Genomic DNA, 24,857 nt, shown 5'->3' with positions numbered 1-24,857 from the left:
AAAAAAAAGTACTAGTGCCGCCCCGTATCAAACCCCGTATTTCTGGCATTGCACATGCGCAGCAGGCACCGAGACAAGGCAGAAAAGCTCTCTCTTCTCTGCATTCTGGCCGTGTGCTGCGAATAGTCAAGGCGCTGCGCGATGAGTCACTGGCCCTTCAGAGCAACCAGGCCAATCTGCCGAGATTCAAGCAGTGTATAAGACAATAAAACGCTCGTTGGGCCGAGCAGTTTGCGATTAGCTGCAGCAGATACAGCATACTAGAGATCCCTAGGCTAGTGTGCTGCCGACAACATGCCGAGAGATCTAGACCCGCCATATCTCGACTGGCACACTACCGGTTGGTGCGCCCATACGACGAACATCCGATCACCTACATGGAGGAGTGGCCAAAAGGGAATGCCTAAAAATACCCCAGGCCTATCCCACTATACACGTGGGATACAAGGGCAGCCTGCGTCCCCTCCTTTCGCCTGGTCGGGGGCATCTTCGAGAAGGGACGGGCGTTGCAGATAAAGAGGGCGCAATAAAGCATTGTGGTTCAGAACGCTTCGATGCTCAGGCTCCGCGTCACATCCGTGTGCTGCTGCCAAGAATTTTTTTGGGTGGGGGTAGAACAGCGGGCTGCGTAGACACGGCGGCAGCCGGCCAATGGGTGGGTTCGCAAGCTCAATAAGGTACGGACGGCGTTTGTGTTTGTGCGACACGACCCCCTGCTACCTTGCCTCCTCCATACACGGGTACAAGGAGAACACTGACGGGAAGCTGCTGGCACAGTGTTCTTGCGGGGACGGGATCGTCGATGGGTCGCAAGCACACCCAAGCTCGGGCGCTAGTGCTGCCGCTTTGGCTAAAAGGGAAGACTACGAGCAAAAAAGTTTTTTCCCTCTCGTAGCCAATTCCGCTCCTTCGTTTATTTTATTTTATTTTAGTTTTTTTTTTTTGAACAGGCGTAATACTTTCCTCACGCCCGATCCTCACGCGTTACAAAAGCGGGCATCCACCACTCGTATTTTTTCTCTCGTTGAAAAACTTCTCTCTTCCGTTCTCTTCATTGGGTCCCCAAGCACTTTTTCTGCACATTACTACAGCTATATTTCTCTTTATTTGGCACCGTATTTTTATCTTAGCCAGATCATGATCCACGCCAGCGACCAGTACCCGTACCCGCTCAGCGCACAGACAACGCCACAGAGCGCTTCCATGTCTGTAGGTGGATCCGTTGCCAACGCCGCTCAGATGTACAGCCAAGCCAACTATCACCACCACCACGCATCGATACCTACAGACCACCACCATGCGCTGCTGGCGACCCAGCAGCCGGTAACGACGATCTCTGTGGCTGCTGCCGCTGCCGCTGCTGTGGCTGCCAGTGGCCCGATGCACTCGATCCCGATCACACATGCAGCCCAGGCGCAGATGATGTTTCCCACCATGGGCGCCTTTGACAACAACCCCGCTGCTGCTGCTGCCGCTGCCGCTGCTGCCGCCATGGCCTCTGCCCATGGCCAGCAACAGCCTGGCATGCACAGCACGCCCCAGCCCCAGTTCTACCAGCAGCCGCAACAAACACAGCCGCAGCAGCAGCCGCTTCCAAGCACACCCGGCACGCCGGCAGCTCCGCCGGGGATCCAGGCTGATGTCCCGCTGCAGCAGCAGCTGCACCAGCACCAGCAGAAGCAGATGTCGCCGGAGCGCCTAAAGGACATGTACCGCACAGCGGCCATGTCGTCCCCGCAGGCCCAGCAGTTCGTCACGCAACTGCCCCCGCAGCCCCTGCCCCCTAACAGCAGTAGCACGGGGTTTGTCCAGCAGGCAAATCTCGCCGCACGCGACGAGGACCCCATCTACGTCAACGCAAAGCAGTACCACCGCATCATGAAGCGCCGCGAGGCCCGTGCCCGTCTGGCCGCCGAGCACAAGCTCAACGCCAAGCGGAAGCCGTATCTGCACGAGTCGCGCCATCGCCACGCCATGCGTCGCCCGCGCGGTCCTGGCGGCCGCTTCCTGACTGCTGCCGAAATCGCTGAGCTCGAAAAGAGCGGCAAGCTGAACAGCAAGAGCCCTGAGGCACCGTCTGCGTCGAAAAAGCGCAAGAGCAGTGCCGCAATCTCGGCCAATTCTTCGTAATTAAAAAAACGCAAGCTCCGTTTTTTTTTTGGGGGGGGGGAGCAAGACCGTCACTTAGAAACAGGCAGGAGAGAAGCCAGTTGGGGGTTAGAAAGCTGCTAGCGTCTCTAGAGAGCGGCTTTTGCCTGTGCTTGTTGCCGATCTGCTGCGCCCGCCACGATCCTCGCGTTTAGAACTATTATTTTCAATCTCTTTCCTTCTGTAATTTATCAACACGATTCGCGCATGTCCTTTTGCCACTCGTTTCCGAGCACTGCGACTCTTGCCCGTGCAACCGCAGCGGGCCGGCCTACCACGCGGCGCAGTGCTCGATGCTGCCCGACGTGTTGCCCCACCATTCGGCAAACAGCAGCGGCCGCCTCTGGTACGCGAGGATCTGCCCAATAGAAAACAGAGCCGCGACCGCGCATCTGGTTCCTGTGTCCATGGCAGCGCTGAACAGCGATCGGTCTACCAGTCTGAGCCCCCTGTGGCGGAACCACGATTGCCCGGCGACCGCGGCCGCAAGCCCAGTCACAATAAAGTTTGCTGGCAGCCCCGGGACCGCAACCATGCCTGTGAGAATGAGCGGGACCTGCACCTGCGCGCAGATTGCCCCAACACATGCGGTGATCCGATTGGGGCGCAGCTTGCATAAGCAGCGTGTGCACAGCAGGCTGACGCATGCCAGGAACAGCGGGGCAGCCACTCCGATCATCAGGCCTTGCAGGAACAGCAGCCGGTATGGGCTGTCGGCAGCAAATATCGAACGCGGGCCCACGATGCCCCAAACAACGAGCTCCGAGCTCAGCGATGCCGGTGCCCTCGCTATCTCCCCTGGCTCGCGCCAGCCAACCTGCGAGGTCTTGTCGCTCAGCTGCGCGGGGTCGAAGCTCAGCGCGACATATACGAGGTGGTTCATGCAGGCGCCCCACACAACGCCGATAAGCGTGCCTCTGCCTATCCATGCCAGTCGGCATTGGGAAGGCAGTCCCTGCGCAGTGCCTTCGGCCTCTGCTATCGTCGGCTTCTTGCTGTCTCTATTGTTTTCGTGGTGTCCATTGTCCCCGTCATCCCGATTGTTGCCAACATGTTGCACCGCAGCCGTGCAATGGTGGGCAAGCTGGAAGCTGCGTACGCCGGCCCACCCCAATGCCACACTTGTCGGCACTGTCGCCCACATGTGAAAGTAGCTGGTCTCGATAGGCGATCCGGGCTGGCGCAGCCATCCGCCGATGATGTGCGGGAGCAGGTCCATAGGCAGCGTGAATCCCGCGACCGCCTCGACAAACCCCGTTGGGATGGTCATGACGAACGACCACCCCAGGGCAAGCGCGATCTGCCAGCCATTCAGTGCTGATATACCAAAGTACGGTGTCAGGACAGCGAATCCCACAGACAGAACCAGCAAACACGCCCGAACCGCCTTGCTCAAAACTCTGCTGGAGAGCCACCACCACTGCAGCATAGGCGCTTCTTCAAGCACAGTATCAGCTGAGCCCATGTCTGCCTCTGGCAATGGCGGGCGTCTAGTGCGCGGGCGCCTCACTAGTGGCCGCGGATCCACGATGATCCAGAGGGTCTGGAACAGCTCTCGCAGTGCCCCGCCGAGCCACTCGCGGTGCCAGAGCAGCAGGTGTGTGACTGCTGCCGTGATAGCTGCCACTGCGCAGATATACCCCAAGGCGCTGTTTACCGACAGTCGCACAGGCGAATAGTTGCGAAACTTGATTCCCTCTGCAGTCATCGTGCTATTGATCTGCGATATCTGGTACGTTTTGCCGGTATTGTCAAACACGTTCATCGAGACAATCGGCAGGCTCTTGGACTGCCACCAGTTCAGTGTCCAGCCGACCGGCGTCAGCACGTACATCATCAGCAGCGCACCACCGTAAAAGTGCAGCTGAGCCCACAGCGGCGACACCAACGGCCCCAGCGTTCCCAGCGCCTCCCAGTCAAATGTGAGCGACAAGATTCCTGCGCCGTCCCACCCAGAGCCGAAAACGCCAAGAAGCCGGTTTGTAGGCGCCCAAATGCATAGCAGGCACAGCGATTTGAAAATGGGCGCAATAAAGCTCAGTATCACCTGGTAGACGAATGCGACTGCCGTGAACAGCGCCAGCCTGCGCTTGCGGGCGGGGGTCGGAAATTGGCCGATGGTGGCGGTGTTGCTTCTATCGAAAGATCCAGCTTCCCCTATTAATTCTTCGTCAGACCCGCTCTCTAGCCACCCGCTGGTGCGCCTACTCTGTGAAAGTGCCCGGCGGTCCTGTGGAAATAGTGTTTGTATCAAGTACGATAGAGGCATAACATCGGGCCAGACCATCCCGTGGCCGTGACCGACAAAAACGTGGCGAAACATTTGGCCTAGCGACCACCCAAACACCTGCGTGCCGATCACCAGTGCCAGCTTCATCCACGAGTTGACCGGCCCGCCAAAGTCCGAATCCACCGTAGCGATCCACAGATACGCTGGTGCAAGACTGCCGCCGGCTGCGACCATCGACGTGATCCACACCATTTCCTCGCGCGAAAATGCCTTTAGATACCAGTGCTCCGTGCACCACTGTAGATGATTCATGAATCCGCCGGCTGTCCAGATGGAGGCTGAGGACGACTGTGGGTGTTCAGGCGTTCTTTGCAGCGTGCGTCGACATATCGGATATATCAAAACTGGTATAAACAGCGGGGAAAACGGCATGCTGTATGTGCGATACAGAAACAGCGGCGCAATTAGGGCACTGATCGTGGTGAAGAACACTGCATAGACCCATGCCCGAGCACTTGGCTTGAAGGTGGCCAGCGCATCGGCATTTGACTCTGTGATTGCATCTGGTGCCGCCCCGTCCGGTGTCGATGTCATTCCTGTCTCGTGCAGATATATATTAGGAGTGTATACAGCACATTAGACTATAGAGCATCGGCGGGCAGAAGGATGAAGAAAGTGGGAGAGCAAACAGGGATATCCACAAGCAAGAGCGTTTATTCTTTCAATGAAATGAAGTGAGTTTTTACTAAGAGTTGAGAACAATTCGAATTGACAATATCTAGGAGGTTTTTCCCAGTCGGGCAAAGAATGGAAGCGCCATGTGGTTAATTATAGCAGTAGCGCTGCTTCGATGAACGTAGCTACTTCTCTGTTCCCCCATCGCCTTGGAATGGATATTTTAACTACTGCTATTTTCGCCGGCTTCATCATTATAAACGCAAGGGCATTAGCCGTACATTGGCCGTTCAACCACGGGCTATAATTTAATTTCAATAGGTCCTCCCCGCGCCCACATTCCATTTCGGCATATATTCAGCATCACCGTTGTTGCGTATATACACCCCGAGTGCCAAGTCGTGTATAATGGCCTGTGTCGTTGGCCATGCATGTAACAAGAGATGGTACGATGAATGTATGCGCCGAGCACAAATGCATGCAGCTGTTCAGAGTCGGCAGTAAGCGCTAACCACCGGAGCAAGAAAGCAGCGCCAGTACGCCTGCTGTGTCCTTGAGCCTCTCGAGTACTCACAAGCAACTGATCCTTAATTCACCTTTACCATCCACCGCAAATTACATATCGGCCTGTTTTCGCTGTTTCATTATTGTGCTGGGCGGTGGACAGCAATTGTGACTGCGTGAATAGGCCGAGTAGGAATTATCGAAAATATACCGCTCGTTGTTCTATTTGCTTCTCTTTGGCCGAAGGAGTGGATTCTCGGACACATCAAGCTCAGCACAAAAACGCAGATTTTTCTCCTTTTGTAAACCGCCGATGCAGAATCACTTGTGTGCGAGGCAGCTTGGCCCAGGCTCTTGAAAATCACCGCGCGTCGATGGGTTTTTGGAAATGCAGCATACATGACCTAACAGTGCATAGGGCATGTGCACCGTGCGCGGCGAAAATGCCTGTGCTCGCAACACCCAGTTTTCCGCTCCTCCAGCTGGACTAAACCTCCCGGGTGCTGGCTTATCTTGCTGCCCTCCTGAACTGACGATGTGCGCAAAAATGAGGGGAGGGGAGACGATCTCTTCTGCGCGGGGAATTTCTACAGACTGAGCAGGTTATCTGAGTGAAAAACAAAAATCTCCACGCTCGAGCTGCATTCAAAACTATGCGGCCAACCGCGCCCAAAAAGCCCAAAGGTACCCAGATCCCAAGACCGTCTAACGGACGGAGCCGTATAAAAGGGAAGCCAGCCGGAGTGGACATGTTGGCTTCCTCAGTTCTGGCATTCATCTGAATTACCGCTTCTACTTCCGACTAACCAACTCGCTTCGCCCCTTTCCAGCAATCGCAATGGAGTCCTCGATCATCAAGTCCCAGGCCTACGGTAAGGACCGCGTCCGCGTTGTCCGCGTCGTCCGCCACGCCGACGGCTGGCAGGAGGTTGCCGACTACTCGGTCTGCTGCCTGCTCTCGGGTGCCCAGTTCGAGTCCTCGTACACCAAGGGCGACAACAAGCTGGTCGTCGCCACCGACTCGCAGAAGAACACCGTCTACTACCTGGCCAAGACGCTGCCTGCCGAGAAGGTCATGGTCCCCGAGGTGTTCGCCACCGAGATCGCCAAGTTCATGGTCAACAAGTACGCCCACGTCACCTCGTGCCAGGTCAAGATCATCACCAAGCCGTGGGAGCGCATGAAGTTCGACAACCGCAGCCACCCCCACTCGTTCTACCGCGAGGGCAAGGAGACCCGCTGGACCGAGGCCGTGGTCACCAAGACCAACCCGCCGTCGAACGCGTCTCTGGTCGCCGACGTCACCTCGGGCTTCTACGACCTGGAGGTGCTCAAGACCACCAACTCGTCGTTCACCGACTTCTGGCGCGACGAGCTGGCCACCCTGCCGGACATGCCCGACCGCATGCTGTCGACCAAGGTTCTGTGCCAGTGGAAGGTTGTGTCCAAGGACATCGACACCATCCAGGCGCTGCCCTTCGACACCATCTACAACGGCGCCAAGCGCAACACCCTCGATGCGTTCGCCAACGACCCCCGTGCCTGGGTCCACGCCTCGGTCCAGACCACCCTGTACATCATGGCCGACCGCATCCTCAACGAGTTCGCTGCCGTCGACGACGTGTACTACGCTCTGCCCAACATCCACATCTTCCCGTTCGATCTGAGCAAGTTCGGCCTGAAGAACCTGGCTTCGGACGCCGAGGTCTACATGCCCATTGCCGACCCGTCCGGCTTCATCACTGCCACCATCTCGCGCCCCGCCACCAAGCTCTAAGTCTGCTGTCGGTTCCCAGCGTAAGATCGGAGGTTTAGCCAACCCAAGGTTTTCTTCGTTTTTGCTCTGCCAGAATTCCTAATCGCCGCCCCTCTGCGGTTCGGCGCTCCCATCCCCTCTGCCTTCTACCTACTTGTACATTAGAAATTCGGGTGTTGCTTTTTCTTTCTTTCCCTTTTTAGCTTTCATCCGGGCACAAAGCTGGATGCTGGCGATTAATGCACGAAAGAAAAATTCAATATATCTTTACCTATAAAGTCTGTCGCTTTGAGCAGTGTTTGTTCAGAACGTGTGCTATTTTATGACTCGGGCTTGAGAAGGGCCGTATATGGCGCTGATGGGCCCAGCTGTGAAAGCATGTGAAATCCATTTGAAGGCACTCATCATAGCATGAGTTCAGTCACATTGTAGTTACAATTATCCCATATACTAGGCGAAATGCTATGTTAAATTAATAAGGTACTAGTTGCACTTGCATCCCATCTGACAGCGACGGATACTCTTAAATAGCGGCGGGATCCCCGAGGACATGATGAAGGCACCGGCAACCTGCAGCTTTTCCTTGGTGGTTTCGGCGCGGAAATAGTCGCAGTACCTCATCTTCTTGACCTTGACGTCAGTTGGGTTATACTTTTCGTCATTGGTCAGGGTCTGTGCTTTATAGATGGTACCAGTGGAATCGGAGGAGTTTGAGCGGTGCATCGTATATAAATTTATAAAAAATAATCAATGGATATGCGGCCATGAACGATACAGACTGAGCCCCAGAGAAAGACGACTCTGGTATTTATACCCGTTGCACAAAAATCACCATACGCAGGCTGGTACGTAATCAAGTAGGTATGGAAAATCTGCCAAGCCTCCCTGAATGCAGTGCCAAGCCTTTGCCCATCCTTTCTGGAAAACAGAAATCACTAGCTGGTGGAGCCAAGGTCCACTAGCGCCGGCAGCTCCTGGTTCTGTACATACACCAGATAATACGGGTTCGCATTCTCCTCTTCAGGTATCGGCGAGCTCCTTAGAATCTCGCTCGCCTCCACAGTCGACACACTCGAGTCGTTAAACTTCACCCACCGCGTCTCGCCTGTCCTGCTATTCCGATCACGGATATACACCCAGTAATGGCCATACTCTGACGACACGCCGCTGTGGATGAACACAGCGTGCAAGGTGTACGCCATGTCGTTGTCCGGTATGTCTGCATAGATTCTCTCCAGCTCGTCGTGGATTCGCTGGTGCTCCGCCTCCCATGACTGCTTGGCAGAGTTCAGGGCGGTAAGCATTTGTGTCAGCTGGTCGCTGGCAAGCTTGGCAGTCTCGAGGAGGTCGGGGTCGTGGGGCAGCTCCGCCAGTAGTTGTTTTGTGACGTCATTGGCTGTCCAGCTGCTGACACCTGCGAGGAAGCTTTGCGCGCGCTCGATTGCTGGAATCACTGAATCGCCAGCCGCCCAGCCCTCCTTGGTAGGCTTGGTAGTGGGCACTTTCAGCGCCTGCAGATGGTTGTCAATCGCAGACAGCCGCTTCCGCAGCTTGTGACAGCATTTGGCATCGGCCGATTCGCCATCAAACTGGCAGAACCGCGCCAGCGAGATCTGCTCGCGCAGACGAATATGCGAGTTGACCTTGAATGGCTGCATAGTTGTCTTATCGAACTGCACACGCTGCACCTGCACAAACAGTACCGGCGGAGCGCGACTAACACGCGACTGCCTGACAACATCCCTTTCGCTGCTGGCCACGGTGTCATCAGCAAAGAACCCATCGAGACACTCGTTGATATCAGAGTTGGCACTAGGGATGTTCACCAGCAGGTTGTGGAACAACTCATGTGTGGTCTGCAGCTCGCCCTCGCTGGTCTGTCCGTTTGTGTACTCAAGGTTGCCGATTAGGAGTCGGTGGATCCAGGTTTCGGGCTCCTTCTTGCGCTTCTTTTTCTCCGATCCCTCTGCCTTCTCCATGTCACCAGCAGAGTCCTTCCACGGGCTATCAGGCGGCAGCGCGTGCTGAAGCAGGCTAATGCACTGGTCGATGCACTCGTCGACATCCTGCTGCTCCACAAACGACCGGGCCTGGTCAGGCTTTGTTGGCGTGTTGCTACCATTCGCAGGCTTCGCCGTATTATTGGTACCAGCTAACAGCAGCATATCGGCTAATTCGCGGTCCGGCGCGACTGCCACTGCTGTGCTTGCTAAAGGATGGCCACCACTTGATGCCAACATGGAGCTGTTGTCGATCCGCTGGTTCATCAGCTTACCAAATAGATCCTTGAGTAACCGGACAAACCGCAGCGCACGGCGGATCTCGAGCTCAGACAGCACATGCGAGCCGTCACGGCGCCCAGCAACTGCGTCTTCGTTCCATGTTTTACCATCGCCAAACTGCAGGACCGCATTGCGGATCGGGGTGATCGAGAAGAGGCACTGCAACATGCAGTTCAGGTAGCAGGTGTTGCCAATGTTTTTGAGCCCTGTTGGTCTATTCACAGATGAGCAGGCAGCGCGTGTTAGTACTTCGCAGGCAACCACAGCAGTGATTTTGAACAACATAGACATTGGCAGAAGGAGGTGCTGGGAAAGAAGTTGGCGCATTCCCTCATCCATCGTACTTACAGCTGGGTCCATAGATCAATGTTTCTCCTGACCTGACTCGTCGGCGACGTCATCCGCGATCCCTCATCCACGTCCTCCTCGGCGTCAACCGCGGATCTTACATTCACCACATATTCCTTCAATGCCTGGTCACGCTTCGCACTCGCCAGAATGTGTAGGTGGTTAACCAAACTCAGCTTGTCCTTTTTTCGCCCCAGGCTGCCTAGTTTGGCTGTGAACAGTTCGCGAATAGAATCCACGCCAATCGCATCCACCTCTAGCATCCGGTCACCGCAGATCTCGCCCAGCGCTGCCCGCAATGCGTCAGTTGCCACAAGCCCACGGTCCTCTTCGTTGGCAACCAGATCTCCAAGCTCCTTGGACGACCGTGCGGCGGCAATCCCCTGCAGTGCGTCGAATCGCTCCAGTGCATCTTTACCGCTGATAGGGTCGTCTGACTCGTCTTCCTCCGTCTGCCGCAAATACGCCCAGGCCACCAGAGAATCAGCAGCATCCTCAGGCGCGCCTAACCGGCGATAGCCTTCTTCGAGCGATGAGCGAGTGCCGATGATACTGCGGTTTGACGAAATCACTAGTGGTGAGCTTCCAGGCCGCTTCGGATACATATCCGACCCCAGCAGCTGCATGAGGGAGATAGCGCCGTTGAGATACCGGAACAATGCATCGCGGTCGTTTGGTGGTAGTCTGCGCATGAATTTGCCCGAAGCCACCAGAAGCTCTTCCATGGCGGCAACCAGCTGCTGGTACGAGAGACTGTCGCTGACCGAGCTCTTCAGTTCGTCATCTGAAATGCTGGCGACGATATCTGGTGGACAGAACTCGTCGCCGCGCATCACAAATCCGACCGCCGCCAGAATCTCATTGCATGCTGTGTCGAATTTCAGCAGCTGCCTTGGTTTGGGGCTGGTTGACTTTATCGGCCGAACGTCGCCACCGACGGCATTCTTTGCGATCCGGAACATTGTCTTCAGCGTAACCAGCACCTCGCGTACCGCCTGTGTGCTGTGGTGCTCGTGGCCTGCCGCCCGCGCCCGCTCCAGCGCTGCCACCTGCAGCGAGGAGATCACTGGCGCGGTCAGCGACAGCTCGACCTGTGAGTTGCATTTGCAGCACCACGCGCCGCCGGCATACACACTGCGACCTTGTATTTGCGAGACCGGCGCATCAGATAAGCGTGTGTGAAAGTGGTGGCCGAGCTCGTCTGTGCACGGAGCCTTGCCGCCGGTGGTTGTGCGGTCGGATATTACACCCAGCACACGCAGTTTACAGAGACACTCCGTGCAGGTTGCCTCCCACCTGCTTGGAGAAAGTAGTGTGTCGGGGTGCGTCTGCGGCTGGGCCCAGTCGTGCCGGTGCAGCTTTGTCTGCTGCTTGCGGAGCTCGGGCGGCGACCATTCAGCGAGCTGGGTGTTGACAAAGTATGCGCAGAGAACGCCAATAGGCTGAGATGCGAAGGCCATTAACAATATAAAAAGTCTTAATTGGAAATGCAATCGAGGCAAGAAAAACACGGGCTTGTCCGTGCTGCCCTAGAGCGTGCCTATACTTGAAGCAAGAGGTGACGCAATGGGGATTGTTCTTGATCACAAAGCGGCACTAGCATAATCACGGCAGGATTTATGGCAGTGGTTCGAACAGCCCAAAAAGAGTCGCGCGCCAGCTATCCAAAAAAAACTGATCCACGAGCTTTCCTTTCTATCTCCACATTGTGCTATCATTCTTTTTCACAAACGCCCCCCATGAACGCCATCCGGACATCCAAGCAGAAGCTGCGTAAGCGCATGCACAGTGTGCTTTCACAGCTATCTGCGTCCGCACTTACCGACCAGTCTTGCCGAGTCGCAAAGCAGGTGGTCCAGCTTTCGGCCTACCAGCGTGCCCAGCACATCAGCATCTACATTAGCATGGACTCGGGCGAGCTGCAGACTAGGCAGCTTTTGTACGATGCACTGGAGTCCGGCAAGCGCGTGTATGTGCCCAGATGCGATGGCACATTCATGGACATGGTGGAGCTGCAAGGAAAGGAGGACCTGGAGTCTTTGCCGAAAAACAGGTGGGGCATTCCGGAGCCAGCCAAGGACAGGAAGGGCGTGGATGCCAGCGCGCTGGATTTCATCCTGGTGCCAGGCGTCGCATTCGACACGGCCGGCAATCGGTGTGGCCATGGGAAGGGCTACTACGACAGGTTTCTGACAGGAAACCCGCATCTGTTCAAGTGCGCGGTCTGCCTAAACGAGCAGGTGGTTGAGACTGTACCGACCGACGAGTTTGACAAGACACCAGACATTGTCCTTGCCGCACAAGGCGTTGTGTTCCAAAGCAAGAGTGTGAATTCGGATACCAGCTAATATATTGCAATAGTGACACTGACGGAGGGGAGCTAGAAGCGGAAAAAGGAAATATGGAACTCGGGTGCGAAGAAAGGGAAGGAAGAGGATGGGGAGAAGGGGGAGGGGGAGAGTTGTATCATTTGAGTTTGAGGCTTTGGTCCAGCACACCAAGTTGCCGGATGTCCTCGGACTGCTTGAGACTGACGGACCGCATCGACGGCCCACGCCGCCCGCTGCGCGAATACGGGTGCATCGATGACCGACTGGACACTGACGCCTGCCGCTGCTGGCCATGCGACCGGTCCGCCGTCGTCGCCAGCAGCGACAGGGAGTCGGGGTAGTTGTTGCGGTGCGGCGGGCTTGTCCGCTCACCATCAAAGCCAAGCGATGCAGTCTGCCTTGGCGTGGGCATGGGGCTCGGCAGCGCTGATGACCGTGCCGCCGAGACGCTGGTGTGCAAAATGCCGAGCCCGCCCAGCGAACACGTTGTTTCTGGCGGCGAGTCGTTGCGCAGGCTAGCTGATATCGACGGCAGCCGCCGCGGGCCCTCTTTGACGTCGCCGCGGATGCCCGCCAGGCTGATAGGCGTGTAGTCTGGAAGCATAGGCGCGGCACCGCCAGCCGACGCGGGCTGCGGCAACTGTGGGGGATGGACCGGCGAAAGCAGCAGCGGCATGGGCGGCGGCGCTCCACGCACAAAACTGGGTCGCCGCGACGACTCGGCAGTATCGCACATCATCGGCGAATGGTTGGTGTTGAACTCGGTGGCCAAAGGGCTGCTGAGGGGCTCGCCGGCGGACACGTGCGACGAGGATGACGACGAGTTGAATGTGTTGCGCGAGTACACGCCTGCCGTTGTAATGGAGCGCGCTGGAGGGGCGCGCCGGGTCGTGTGGCCGCCACCCAGTCCCAGTGGACCACCCAGGCCCAGGTATTTGGGACCGCTTTTGTAGCCACTCGAAGGCTGGTAGTGCGGCGGGGCGGCGGCTTGGCCCTGGCTCGCTGCAGGCAGGTGCGAGTACGACGCCGGCTGATAGTTTGTTCCGCTGCTGAAGCTGTTACTGCTTGGCCGCATGCCCGCGGCAGTAGCAATATTCATGGGCAGCACCGAATGGGGGCTCCTTTGGTGCTCGCCTGAGGGCCGCGATGCCGGCAGCTGGCTGGCATACAGGTGGTGCGACGGCGACATGGACGTGCCAGGGATGCTGGGGGCATCATCGACAAGTGACTGGACACGTGTTTTGGACGACTGATATGTCGGCGTGGTTGCTGCGCTGTGCGGAGCCGGCGGATGCTGCGGCGCCAGCGAGTGGCTGGGCGACGATGCTGAGGGCAGCATGTCCACGTCCATTGACGACGTGCCGGGGTTCGAGTGGCCGCGGCCCAGCCGACGAGTGTTTTCCTCGTTGCTGTCGCTGTTATTTGAGTCGCGCGTCCTCGGCCCAAGGTCGGTGGTACCGCGCGTCGGTGATGTGGTGCTGAGTGAGTGACTGGCGCCATACATGGACTCGGGCGACATGTCGGGATATAGGTTGGGCGGCACCACCAGCTTGGGGAAGTTGGGGTCGTTGGTGGGTGTCAGCAGCCGGCGGCGCGCATGGTCCTCCTTGGAGTAGTACGCGATGATATGCAGCTTTTTGCCGTCGTTGGTCTTGATTGACAATGCCTTCTTTAGCATGCCGTTCTCCTTGGGGAACCCGTACTGTACCTGCGACGAGCCTGCCTTGGTTGGTCCGCCTGTAAAATGCCCGTACCGGGCGATACCCATGGGAATGGGCTGTGATGGCATACCGTGGATGCCCGCCATCGACGCTGGCAGCATCGACATGTTGAAGCCGTGCATTGTGTGGAATGTCGGGTGTCGCTGCGCTCGGCGCCGGCCCTCCCACTCGTGGTATGTCAGAAAGCAGCCCTGCACGCGGGACGGCGACCAGCTGCGCCCGTCCGTCCACCGCTTCATGCCAGACTCGTTCTCCTCCCAAACAAATATCGACCCTGATCGAATGGCTGCGCGCTCGGCGTCGCTGAGGCGTCGTGGCACCCGCTGCTTGTATCCTAGCCGACACGCCTCGAACAAGGCGAGGGCGTCTTCGCTGGTGCTTACAAAGCCGTAGTACGTTTCCATGCGTGTATCTCCCATGGCTGTGTCAGGGATAATGTAGGTAATAATAAAAGAGGGTAGAGAAAAGGTTGTTCGCGGAAACTGGAATAATAGAGAAAAGAAATGCTGTAAAGGAGAGGGGTGCGAGGGAGAGAGAAAAACTGGTGGTTTATAACGAACCCGAAGAAAAAAATGATTCCTTCGTGAATAATGTGCTCAGAAGAGGGAGCAGAAAATAAAATAAAAAACAGAATGACAAAAATTAGAGGAATTGAACGACACGGCACATCAAAGGGATGTAGGCGAGACTAAAAATATGTGAGCAAAGTTGGCACGCCTGGAGATGAGAGGAGAAATGCGGTGCCAGGTCGCTCTAGCTGAGGGAGAAAAGTAGGAAGAGCAAGGGACACTAATCTTAAAGAGAGCGGAGTGTTAAAAAGGGTTTGTTGTACACAGAACGGTTGGAGCCTGCCGGGCTGTAGAGGAGTGGGAAGCGGGCAGTTTTTTTTCGAGCACAGACAGTACGCGGTTTGTTCGCCCGTTTGTGAGCCTGTGGCGCTTTGTGCTGTCAAAGCTCCTTTTTAAAATGGTCCCAGGCTCGTGGCGTATAAGGGAGGGAGCACAATTACTGCGTGAAAAATGATGTTTGTTTGCTGGGAACAAAGCGGTAGAGCGCTTGTTGGTCTCCTTGCAGGTTAATGCGTAGTTCCTGGCGACAAAAAATACAGCCAGACCGCGTACAAGCTACGATGGCTTAGTATAATAAGAAAAGTAAGCTTAGCAAGTGTGGGAAGGGGAGGGAAAATTGATGGAGCTATAGACAACTAGAGAAAAAGGAGGAAATAATCTTTTTGGCGCAGAAAGGGTGGAAAAAGGCAGAAGGGCTGGGTGCACGCATACGCCAGCGACGTCAGGAGTGTATATGCGAAATAGTGCTTATTTGTGTAGTTTGTTGCGAGTGCTTTTCTGGGTTTGCCGCCCCGCTTAACACATGAGCAAATATTATAGTCGATTGAATATAGCTGTGGCTGGGAAACCCGACTAGATGCCTTTCACCCGCCGAGGAAACGCGTGTACAGCAAGAAAATAGAGGTGGAAGCGAAATTAAAAAGCAGAGGAGAGAGAAGTCTAAAAGCAACTTTCGCAAAGAGTATGCTTTATTGCTGGGCGGCCAATGGATGGGGTGGAATAGTGATACGCAAAACACCCTGTTTTTCAGAGCCTAAAAGCACTCTTTTTTGCACTGGACAGGAGGACCCAAACCGCTCAAAAATTTGGCCAGACGGTTCTGAGCCAAAACAGCCCGCTGTCGATCCCTATTCGGGAGCAAGGAACCTATTTTCTCCTCCGGCATGTCCTTGGGTCATGGCCAGCGGTTTCCAACATCGCTTGGCCGGGCGAGTTCAATGAACGTCTATTGTACGTGTCTTCCTGAACGTCTTGGAACCGTAAACAAATCTTCGATACCTCGGCCCCGTCTGTTTTGGATTTGCAAGGGGGGTAGAGCCGCGCATTTGTCGCTGGCAATAGTGCGCCTGCAGATATTTTCTGTACTTGGGATACAGAGGTGGGGGAATCAGCCAGCGATTTGCCTCTTCGCTTTCCCCTCCTCATTCCCATGGCTCTCTCGATTCCTTTTCAAAAGCCCACTGGCCAGATAGCCTCAATTAGTGGTAACTGCGGCCGTTGAATTGCCCACTCAACGGGAGACATGACAATGGCTACCTCATGTATCTCATTAATAATGACTACCATATATGAACCCGCTTTCCCAGTTCTACCCCCTTTCCCCGCCAAGTCTGTGCTTGCAGCTCTAGCCCCTTTCAGCACCCATGGCCAAAGCCACACCTCCACATTGGACCTCCTCAATGATTCTGCATCAATCCCACCCTCCTGCCCGTCTGCTCGCTTGCCTTACAAAAATAGAAAGAAAAATCAAAACAAACCGCTTCGTATGCATGTGCTGAGACCGCATACAATTGCAATGTACCTTGCATCGATTTTTTCAGTGACCGTGCATTGTCCATTCTAGCAGGCGAGAAAGACAACCAGGCAGTAGCAACCTTAACGGCGCAGTCTACAATGACACGGCTCCTACCACGCTAGCGTTTTCCTTCAGTTGTGTCCATTGTCTGGTCGCTTCCGGTTATACGGCCGCACGGCTTCGTCTTTTGTGGACTCGCTGTCCTTTTGCTGTAATTGCAGACAGTTGTCCAATAGCAACCATCAGTAATTGCATCTCGCAACGACACAATTGTGGCCCCACATGACCGACTAGCCGTCCTAAATTACGCTCTTTTTAGGAGAAATCACAACCAGCATGGGCAATCCACCCAATAGCGCACGTTTCTGCACATAGCAGCGGCTCTGGCATCCAACACGCACACACATATATACAGCAGCCATTGGCGACGCGTAGTTGACTGAGCGAATATAGCACTAATATACACGGGGTATTGAGCTCTGAAAAGCGCCTATATTGTGTACAGCCTCTCAATTTCTCTCAACCCCCGGAGCCAGCCAGGCCGACACGCCTCCCGCCAATAATTACTCTTTCCGCTGACTCGACTGGGCAAAAGCGCCTCGCTGCAATTCCATGCCTGATTATATCTGCCGACACACTTGCGAATAGCGTGCCGACGTCTTTTGCACAGTCTCCCATTCCGCTGTGTACCCCAAGACTTTTTCTTCGTCAAAGTGATCGGATGATCGACTTGCTGATCACATACTTTGCACTTCCCCCAACTTTTTTCTATCCTTTGCCACATGTGAGCATCGACATGCGATCCCCGTTGGTGAAAGGAAAAGGGGTCGAAAAACGGAATTTCACAGTAACCCCTCATTCCCTACTGCAGTCCAGCGCTCTTCTTAATATTCCCTGCATGTACACCCTTGCGCTTGCGCAATATGACTCGTGCACGGCATACATATCCATGTATTAGCCCTCCATCCCCACCACCACAGGGGTGTACCACGATTGATTCCATGGTGTATACCAAATATCTCTCCTGCGCGAAGGGCGTCGTATAAAATGAAAATGGTCTGACAATCACCTTGCCGGTTCTTATTCCACGCACCCCCTCACCACCACTCCCTCACTCAGATACGCTTTTTTTTACCATGAACGTCATTGTAGTATCGCTCATTGCCCCACTCTCACTGGGTGCAATCATTTCGCCTACTGTTCTAGTGTCCTCGCCCACTGCGGCGCTATTTGCGTCCACAGCCAGTGCCCAATGCCAAGGTGATTGCCAAAGCAGTGTTGCACCAGGCGGCGGTATTCTGGCACTTCTCGATAAGATCGCCAGCCCTGCTTCCACTCGTCCAGCCAGACTATATGGCGTCGAATCACAAACACCCATTTCGATCATTGAGCTCACCGCACCTGCAATCGACATGTTGTATGGGTTTATTTCTGCCGAGTCTAGTTCCACTATCGGCATGCTTGATGCCTGGCCCATCCCAACTGTCTCGCCGAAAGCCAGCATGTCAGCGGAATTCAGTAGCGCATTTGGCGCCATGGGCTTTGCTGGATCTGCAGGTGCCTCTTTGGACTCTGCAGAGCCCGCAGAGGTCGACGACATCGCTACTGTTGGGCTTGACTCTGCGGAATTTGACCCAAATCAGCTGGATTTTCTCGCTACTGAGGATAGCCTTAACTCGGACTGGGCACAAAATGACGTTGCGGGGCTGGACCTCAACAGGGCTGCTGCTGATGACGGCAATGCCGACGAGGAGACATTCGATGTCAAGTTGTGGGGAGACGGTGTCAAGAGAGCTGCCGACGAGTTTGTCGACAATGTAGGCAGTGCACTCGGGCGGTTCTTCCCAACCCGCGGCACCCCAGCAGCGACAGTTTCACATGTAGTCCGGATCGAGCCAGTGGTAACTGACGACCAGTGGATTTAACATATGTTTTATAAAAGCAGGCTGTTGCACTTTTTGGAAAGCACTATAATAAGGTAAATGAGGTTACAAAAGGCGAATTGAATAAACTAGAAAGACAATGTTTTTTACTTGTGCTCGGCCATGTCATTGTTCCCGCTTAGGTATCCACCGGGTCCACGAATGGTTGACCGCAAGCCACTGGTGCGGCCCCATGGCTCTCCCATGTACCGGCCGCGGGCACCGGACAGTTCCACCGACGAGGGGGCATTGGCTGGTCGCCGCTTTGAAATTTGCTCGACTGCGTTGAACAGGTCAGAGATGGGCGGGAGCCGCACACTGCTCGACGATGGCGAGCTGCTGGTGCCAGCCATGCTGGTCGTGGTGCTTGACCGCTGGCACGGCACCATGGCCAACGGTAAGACCTCGGTGGATTGCGAGATGCTGCTGCGTGGGGGCACGGGCTGGCTCATGCTGCGGTGATTGATGACTCCGCTCCGGGAAGTAGCCGAGTATTGAAGCTCGGAGATCGGGTGCGCCGGGTGATGTTGCTGCTGGTGCTGCAGTTGCTGGATGGCGGAATTTTGCTCCTGCTTAGTCTCAGTGCGGAGAAGCGGGGCAGACCGAGGGCCCTGAGGCATGGAGATCGGGTCGTATTTGGAAATCGCCAGAGTTTGGTGATTATTGACCTTGTTGGCGGTGGGCTGTGGGCTACCGGCAGGAACCGAGACCATATAGTGCGGCTGAAATAGCGGTGATTGGTGCGTGTCATGCATTACTGGTCCAGAGTGACACTGATGCCTAATGGGGCGAGCCTGGGGGCTTGCACACTGAGAGGCCAAGTATTGCGGTGGTGCCTGCCGATGCACAAGCGGATATTGGTTGCGGAGGTAGTCTGAACCTACTGCCACCGATGACAAAGCACTAGAGCGCGACTGGCCACTGCACCGCTGGGCAGATGACAACGACGACGACTGGGCCACTGGGTACAAAGAGAGCGCAGACGAGCGCGAATACGAATCGGCGCGCATCGGATAGCCCGAGATGCTGTGGCTGGAAGCGACGTGGATGAGCTCTGGGATCACATCTGGATACAGGCTGCGCGGGATCGGGAGCTTGCACAGAAGCGGGTCCTGCGACGGTGTAATCAGCTTGCCGTTGTTCAGATCCTCCTTGTTGTAGTAGCAGACAAGGTGCAGCTTGCTCGCATGTGCTGTGAACAGCGACAGGGCCTTCTTGACCAACCCGGGCTTGGACGGCGACGAGGCGGCGGCGGTCTTGGGCTCAAGCTCGGTGTAAATCAGGAAGCAGCCGTTGACACGCGACGGCGACCAGCGCTTGCCATCGGTCCAGCGCCGGATGCCCGACTCGCTCTCGTCCCAGACGTAGACAGAGCCAGACTGAATGCAGTTGCGCTCTTCCTCGACGAGTCGCCGGCTCACGCGCTGCAGCATGCCGAGGCGGCACGCCTCAAAAATGAGAAGGGCATCATCGGTGGTCTCGATGCAGCCTCTATATGTCTCCATGTCTTTAGATGTGATAAATAGGACGTAAATGGCAAAACTAATATAGCTGGATTGGGGCGTAAGGGTATGGAGCAACGGGGATGGGGAGAGAGAGCTGCTGTTGATCTATAGGCGCAAGGCGTAGGATTGAGGGGACGCGGTGAATATATCGGGAAATGTGGGAACCCCGTTCGCTGTACAAGGGATTTGAGAAAGAAAAGGTAAAAGTAAAAGTAAAAGTAAAAGAGCTGTTGAAAAAGGGTCTATTGTTGATGATAAGAACTAAGAAACAAGAAAGGCATCAGGGAATGAGGGGTTCCTTATATCCTCAGGACGCGATCCATCCGATGCCGGCACGAGAAAAGACCGGGCAGCACATACTCTTGTACCAGCACCAGTTGTGATGTGGAAGGTGACCTAATTTTTTTTGTGCGAGAGCGGTTGCATATTTGTTTGCCAGTGTGCAGAGCGAAAGAAACCCATCCTTAAAAATAAACATGTGGTTTTTTCTTCTTGAAATTTGCGATTGCGGGCTTGGACACCCCATACTGAAGACCCGAATTCCAATGGTCTCGGCGACTTTTATCAGGTCTGCTACCCAGCTGCCAAACCCCCGGTTGGGTGGGTGCCTCCCCCTTTGCACTGGCAGCCGGAATGTTCTGCTTTTGTGCACCCAATCTTTCAAGGTGCGTTGGCTATTTGTCTTACAGCTGAATTTTCGCATACTCGGTGTCGTTACGGCTTTTGGTTAAAGTTGAGAGCGATTGTCAATTACAAAACGATCTTGTACTACATGGCCTGCCATTTCACAGGCTCATTATCGCCAGCGCTTTTCAGCAGAGAGCGGGCGGGGAACTCTAGCTGGGTTCTGGCCGCCCCTCCCAAACATTTTTCGAGGCCTTGACCATTGTTGGTGCTGAATGCATTGGGACCCACCAGAATTGCCATGTTCCAAATGTAGGCGAGTTGCGATCACCTAGCCCACTGCAGGACATGTGAAGGCGGGTCTAGTGCACGGCCTGCAAGGAGTGCCAGCCGTTGCAGCCACAGCTGAATTCTATTTTTAACCCTCGGGTCCGTCTTGTCTTGATCACCCTGAGCATTCCTTTTGTTTGTTGCAATGGATCTTGCGTAGGGGTTGAATGACGATGAAGGCGTGTAATTGGTCTGATCACTCGCCTAGCCTTTGTTTATTTGCCGGCCATTCAACACATAGGTCACCTTACCTTAAGCTTATTTCCACTGTGAGGTGTTGCAACCACCAGCCTTCTGAAAATATTAACGGAGTTTATGCGCATTATAGACCCTAAAGCTCGAGAAATGCGTGACCACTCGACATGTCAGGAACGTGGGAGAGGGGGCTGTCATTCATTAGGGCTGGCAAACACCATGCGCCCTGTGCAAGAAAGGGCCCAGCCCATGCCCTACGAGCCGAATATTTCGCTGCCTTGATCCGCTCCCCATTTCGTTTGCATATGTGGGGGGGGGGCGCGATGGGCCAGGCTGGATCCGAGTTTGACCTGCCCCACTCTGCGCGACAGACAGATCATTGTCGAGCAGTCCCCATGCGCTATTAAGGAAAGTGACTCAAGAGTCAAGCGATGCCATCATGTATTCTACAAAGCGTCACTAGGGTGTACAGTCCAGTCGATTGCGTAGTTGGTCTTGCTTGGGGATGCAAGACAGCTGCAAAGCTGTGCGCATCAGGCATACTTGTGGAACCATTGTGGACTTGCATCAATAAAGGGGAAGTGGAATCCCAAGGGTACTCGGACTTATTGCAAGGAGGCGGTGCCTGTTTGTGGGCTTGCTTCCCCTGAAGCATGTGGCTGCTTTGCCTGCTAGCCAAGTGCAACATGAAGCAATAGTTGCTTATTCAATTCGTTTTCAATCATCTGTTTTTGCAATCTGTTTACTAATGAAGTTGCGATTAAGGACCAATCCCATACATCTGTCTTGATAGGCAATACACATTTCATATGGATTGATCAGGCCGCGGTTCTAGCGCATGGATGTTTTGGCCACTGTCTATCTCATTTCCCCCATCCTTTCCGATCGACCAAACACATATAGCAGCCAATTTATTTATCCCACAAGAAGGAATTTCAATGGTAAGAGTCAGCGCTTTGTACCAGGAGTCAGTGCTTTGTAGGGATCCTGACACAATGTGGAGGGGTGGTACGGATCTTTATAAAGTTATATGAAGCTAATACAGCCGCCTTCCGTTTTTGCATTCGGACGCACAAGCACCAAGTGCGCGCACAACTGCGGTATTTGGTTGCAATTTCACCAGCCCGGATTTGAACTCCGCTTAGAGCAAACGCTTTCAACTGCTCTTTGAGCCCAACAGCCTCCTTTTCTCCCCTCTCTCGTCCCCAGACTACTTCACCATGCATGCTGCCGCTCAGACAAGGGCAATCCTATGAATAATCCACTGTCACAATCTATGCTTGTAGGCAACTAGTGAATCGCAAATTGATATTGATGAGACCGTCAATCGCTTGGCGTCAAAGCGTGGAGTCGAGTCAGTAATAGTAATGACCAAGGATGGGCGTGTGATCCGCACAACAGGAGAGACTGAGCGAAGCGAACTGCACGGAAAGCTACTGAGTAAGCTGGCAAGGGACGCGGCGGAGATTGTCGAAGAGTTAGAGAGCTCTGATGAGCTGTCGTTCTTGCGGATCAGGACGACGAAGCACGAGATCATGGTTGCGCTCGACCACAGCTACCTGCTGGTTGTTATCCAAGCACCGCAGCTGAGCGACTGAGTGCATTTGCGACTTTGGCAATCCTTTCCGTCTCGGCCTTTGCTCATTCCCCCTAATCATTGGCAGTATTGTGGCAGGGGTTGGGTTGTTTGATTCATGCAAAAAAAACGTACCACTCACTTACACTTGTCCCGAACCACTTTCTTTGTTTCATCGAAATTCCTATTCTGGGGCTATTATTACGAGAGATATTCGAAGTAGCCCACACTCTTTTCAACTCATTAGCTATCGATATTTCATTTCGACAAGAGGTTGATTAGCAAAGTAATATGCGGCGCAGCGCTATGATTATGGCACTTCGCCATTCGCGTCAGTTCGCACTGGGCCCACGACTGGTTCTCCACAACGCACCTCATATTGCAACTTGGCGATCCGTATCTTTGTTACAGGCGAAATCTCGATTTTTGCCCGGTGGCAGTGGCATTGTAACGCCAATGGGCATAATGGCTGATCGACGTGCGTTCAGTACCTCGAAATTCATGCAAACCTCGTCGGCTGACAGTGATAAAGATATGTTGGTAACACAAGGCCACCGGGGAAGTCTTGGGGACATTGATATCGTGGGGGGCAATGCTGATGCCAGCTACCCGTTTATCTTCAAGCTGGTGCAGGCGCTCCTTGAGACATCGCATGGGGGCGCGGCAACGGCGACACCGTGGTGGGCAGTAATTGTTGGGTCAGCAGTGGTGCTGCGTGGGAGTCTGACATTGCCCGTGTTTATCTACCAGCAACGGGCAATGGCACGCGCACAGCGGTTGGGGCGGGTCAGCGCGGCATGGCAGCACAGCATGAGGGCGTCCCTGCGGCTGGAGACGGCCGACAAAAGCTTGACACCAATGCAATTCCAGGCGCTGCTGGAGCAGCGGGTCCGGCGGAAGCACCACGAGCTGCTGTTGAAACAGGGGAGCCACCCGATCATGAACTTTCTGCTACCGCTGGCGCAGCTCCCCATATGGGTCTCGATGACGTACGTGTTGCGCCATCTGTGCGGCGTGCCGCTGCCATATTTCGACACAGTGGGATCAAGCGTAGACGTCGCGCCCGCCATGGCACATGAGGGCATCCTGTGGTTCTCGGACCTGACGGTGGCAGACCCCACGTTTGTGCTGCCAGCAATCACAGGTGCGCTGTATTTGGCCAATGCTGTAGTTGCCCGGCGCTCGGCCGCCAAATTTATGCGCAGAGGACCGCCAACCACAATGTCCAGGGTCATTGACGTTGTTGCGTTTGGCAGCCCGGTGCTGATGACATACATTGCTGCTGGCCAGCCCGTAGCGATCGTGCTTTACTGGGCAGTGTCGGCGGCATTCAGTCTGGTGCAGAACCTGGTGTTCCAGCACGTGGGGCTGCGTAAAGTGCTCAAATTTCCACTACCAAAATAAAAGACATCTAGAAGCGCTCCTTCATCCGCGAGGCGATTGTGCGCAGGTTGGCGTAGACCTTGCCAGGCGGGCTACCGAGAATCAGGCTGACGACAGCGTCCCGCGCAACCTTGATATTCTGGAAAGTGCCCAGCACATGGATCTTGGAGTCGGCCAGCACGATACGCGTCTTAGTGGCATTCTCAATGGTGAACTTTGTCTTGCCGTCCTTTCCGGCAATGCGACCAATAGCGCGCGACAGATGGTCGCCGTTCAGTGTCTTCACATCCTTGATCTCGAAGCTCTCCAGGTACAGGTCGTCCATACGCAGCAGCGCCAGCGCGTCCTCGGCTGAGAAGCCCAGGACAAAGGCACGCACAAAATCGGCTGCCTTCTGCACCGCTCCAGGGTCCTCGGTCTCCGCGCATGTGCGGATCTCAATCATGCGCGACTTGGGGTTCATCCGCACCTGCAGCTTCAGGTACTCGACGATGGGCGAGTAGATTTTCAGCCAGTCGTTCTTCAGCGGCGCAAACCGGTGCGGCGGCACCCGGATTCGCCGGAACTCATTCTTTTTGCTGCGCACCTCCTTGGCCGACAGCGGCGCAAAATCAGGCTTGTCGGTGGTGGCTGCAGGCTGTGTGGGGCCGGCTGACGTGGTGCTGGCCGGGAGCTGGTCCGCTGTGATAATGACTTCTTCGGCGTCCATGGCGACGTCCTGTGCAACTGGCTTGGCGTCTGTCATTCTGAAATGTATGGTCGTAATAGAGTTGTTTTGTGAAAGAGAAGGAGGAGCTTGGTGTGGCCAAATGAGAAGCAAGCGGCTAGGAGAAAAAATATTTGGGTTGAGAAATTTTTTATTTTCACCGAGCTGATCTCCTCCTTAGCGATCAATCGGCTCGGCTCGATCAGCTGCTCGGCTCCAAAAGTCACCGCACAGCGCTAAAGATGAATGCATGGCAAA

The 24,857-nt window shown here is 55.0% G+C and overlaps 11 protein-coding genes across 11 annotated transcripts; 6 read left to right on the top strand and 5 right to left on the bottom strand.

The window, feature by feature from the left end:
- Positions 1–1,833: 1,833 nt before the first annotated feature.
- On the top strand, positions 1,834–2,043 carry DL89DRAFT_214952 (CCAAT-binding transcription factor, subunit B; the record flags this gene model as incomplete). The annotated part of the gene is made up of 1 exon (XM_040884276.1): positions 1,834–2,043. A coding segment is annotated over one exon (210 nt), but the record flags the coding sequence as incomplete, so codon positions are not given.
- Positions 2,044–2,419: 376 nt separating this feature from the next.
- Positions 2,420–5,090, bottom strand: DL89DRAFT_283877 (uncharacterized protein; the record flags this gene model as incomplete). Its single annotated transcript, XM_040889756.1, has 1 exon — positions 2,420–5,090. Exon 1 carries the CDS (start codon positions 4,970–4,972, stop codon positions 2,420–2,422), a length of 2,553 nt encoding a protein of 850 aa, XP_040743967.1. The 5' UTR covers positions 4,973–5,090.
- A 1,240-nt stretch (positions 5,091–6,330) lies between these two features.
- DL89DRAFT_267553 (uricase) lies at positions 6,331–7,580 on the top strand. The gene has a single exon (XM_040887542.1). The coding sequence runs from the start codon at positions 6,396–6,398 to the stop codon at positions 7,332–7,334; it is 939 nt and encodes a 312-aa protein (XP_040743966.1). The 5' UTR covers positions 6,331–6,395; the 3' UTR covers positions 7,335–7,580.
- Positions 7,581–7,796: 216 nt separating this feature from the next.
- On the bottom strand, positions 7,797–11,403 carry DL89DRAFT_292974 (cysteine proteinase; the record flags this gene model as incomplete). The annotated part of the gene is made up of 3 exons (XM_040890356.1): positions 7,797–7,985; positions 8,273–9,809; positions 9,944–11,403. 3 exons carry the CDS (start codon positions 11,401–11,403, stop codon positions 7,797–7,799), a joined length of 3,186 nt encoding a protein of 1,061 aa, XP_040743965.1.
- Positions 11,404–11,682: 279 nt separating this feature from the next.
- On the top strand, positions 11,683–12,291 carry DL89DRAFT_222801 (5-formyltetrahydrofolate cyclo-ligase-like protein; the record flags this gene model as incomplete). Its single annotated transcript, XM_040884604.1, has 1 exon — positions 11,683–12,291. One exon carries the CDS (start codon positions 11,683–11,685, stop codon positions 12,289–12,291), a length of 609 nt encoding a protein of 202 aa, XP_040743964.1.
- A 1,492-nt stretch (positions 12,292–13,783) lies between these two features.
- Positions 13,784–14,398, bottom strand: DL89DRAFT_207253 (uncharacterized protein; the record flags this gene model as incomplete). The annotated part of the gene is made up of 1 exon (XM_040884112.1): positions 13,784–14,398. A coding segment is annotated over one exon (615 nt), but the record flags the coding sequence as incomplete, so codon positions are not given.
- Positions 14,399–17,374: 2,976 nt separating this feature from the next.
- DL89DRAFT_267549 (uncharacterized protein) lies at positions 17,375–18,373 on the top strand. The gene has a single exon (XM_040887541.1). The coding sequence runs from the start codon at positions 17,495–17,497 to the stop codon at positions 18,281–18,283; it is 789 nt and encodes a 262-aa protein (XP_040743962.1). The 5' UTR covers positions 17,375–17,494; the 3' UTR covers positions 18,284–18,373.
- Positions 18,304–20,036, bottom strand: DL89DRAFT_267548 (uncharacterized protein). The gene has a single exon (XM_040887540.1). The coding sequence runs from the start codon at positions 19,783–19,785 to the stop codon at positions 18,388–18,390; it is 1,398 nt and encodes a 465-aa protein (XP_040743961.1). The 5' UTR covers positions 19,786–20,036; the 3' UTR covers positions 18,304–18,387.
- Positions 20,037–21,780: 1,744 nt separating this feature from the next.
- DL89DRAFT_155338 (uncharacterized protein) lies at positions 21,781–22,636 on the top strand. The gene is made up of 2 exons (XM_040883612.1): positions 21,781–21,875; positions 22,221–22,636. The coding sequence occupies exons 1-2, from the start codon at positions 21,873–21,875 to the stop codon at positions 22,530–22,532; spliced, it is 315 nt and encodes a 104-aa protein (XP_040743960.1). The 5' UTR covers positions 21,781–21,872; the 3' UTR covers positions 22,533–22,636.
- A 546-nt stretch (positions 22,637–23,182) lies between these two features.
- DL89DRAFT_209381 (uncharacterized protein) lies at positions 23,183–23,866 on the top strand (the record flags this gene model as incomplete). The annotated part of the gene is made up of 1 exon (XM_040884160.1): positions 23,183–23,866. A coding segment is annotated over one exon (684 nt), but the record flags the coding sequence as incomplete, so codon positions are not given.
- Positions 23,793–24,712, bottom strand: DL89DRAFT_267546 (Pre-rRNA-processing protein pno1). Its single transcript, XM_040887539.1, has one exon. The coding sequence runs from the start codon at positions 24,636–24,638 to the stop codon at positions 23,922–23,924; it is 717 nt and encodes a 238-aa protein (XP_040743958.1). The 5' UTR covers positions 24,639–24,712; the 3' UTR covers positions 23,793–23,921.
- Positions 24,713–24,857: the final 145 nt, after the last annotated feature.

Source organism: Linderina pennispora (assembly GCF_002104995.1).
Source record: "Linderina pennispora strain ATCC 12442 chromosome Unknown DL89scaffold_6, whole genome shotgun sequence".
NCBI lineage: Eukaryota > Fungi > Kickxellomycota > Kickxellomycetes > Kickxellales > Kickxellaceae > Linderina > Linderina pennispora.
Note: the sequence above shows the minus strand (reverse complement) of the source record. Positions and strands in the feature narration are given on the sequence as shown.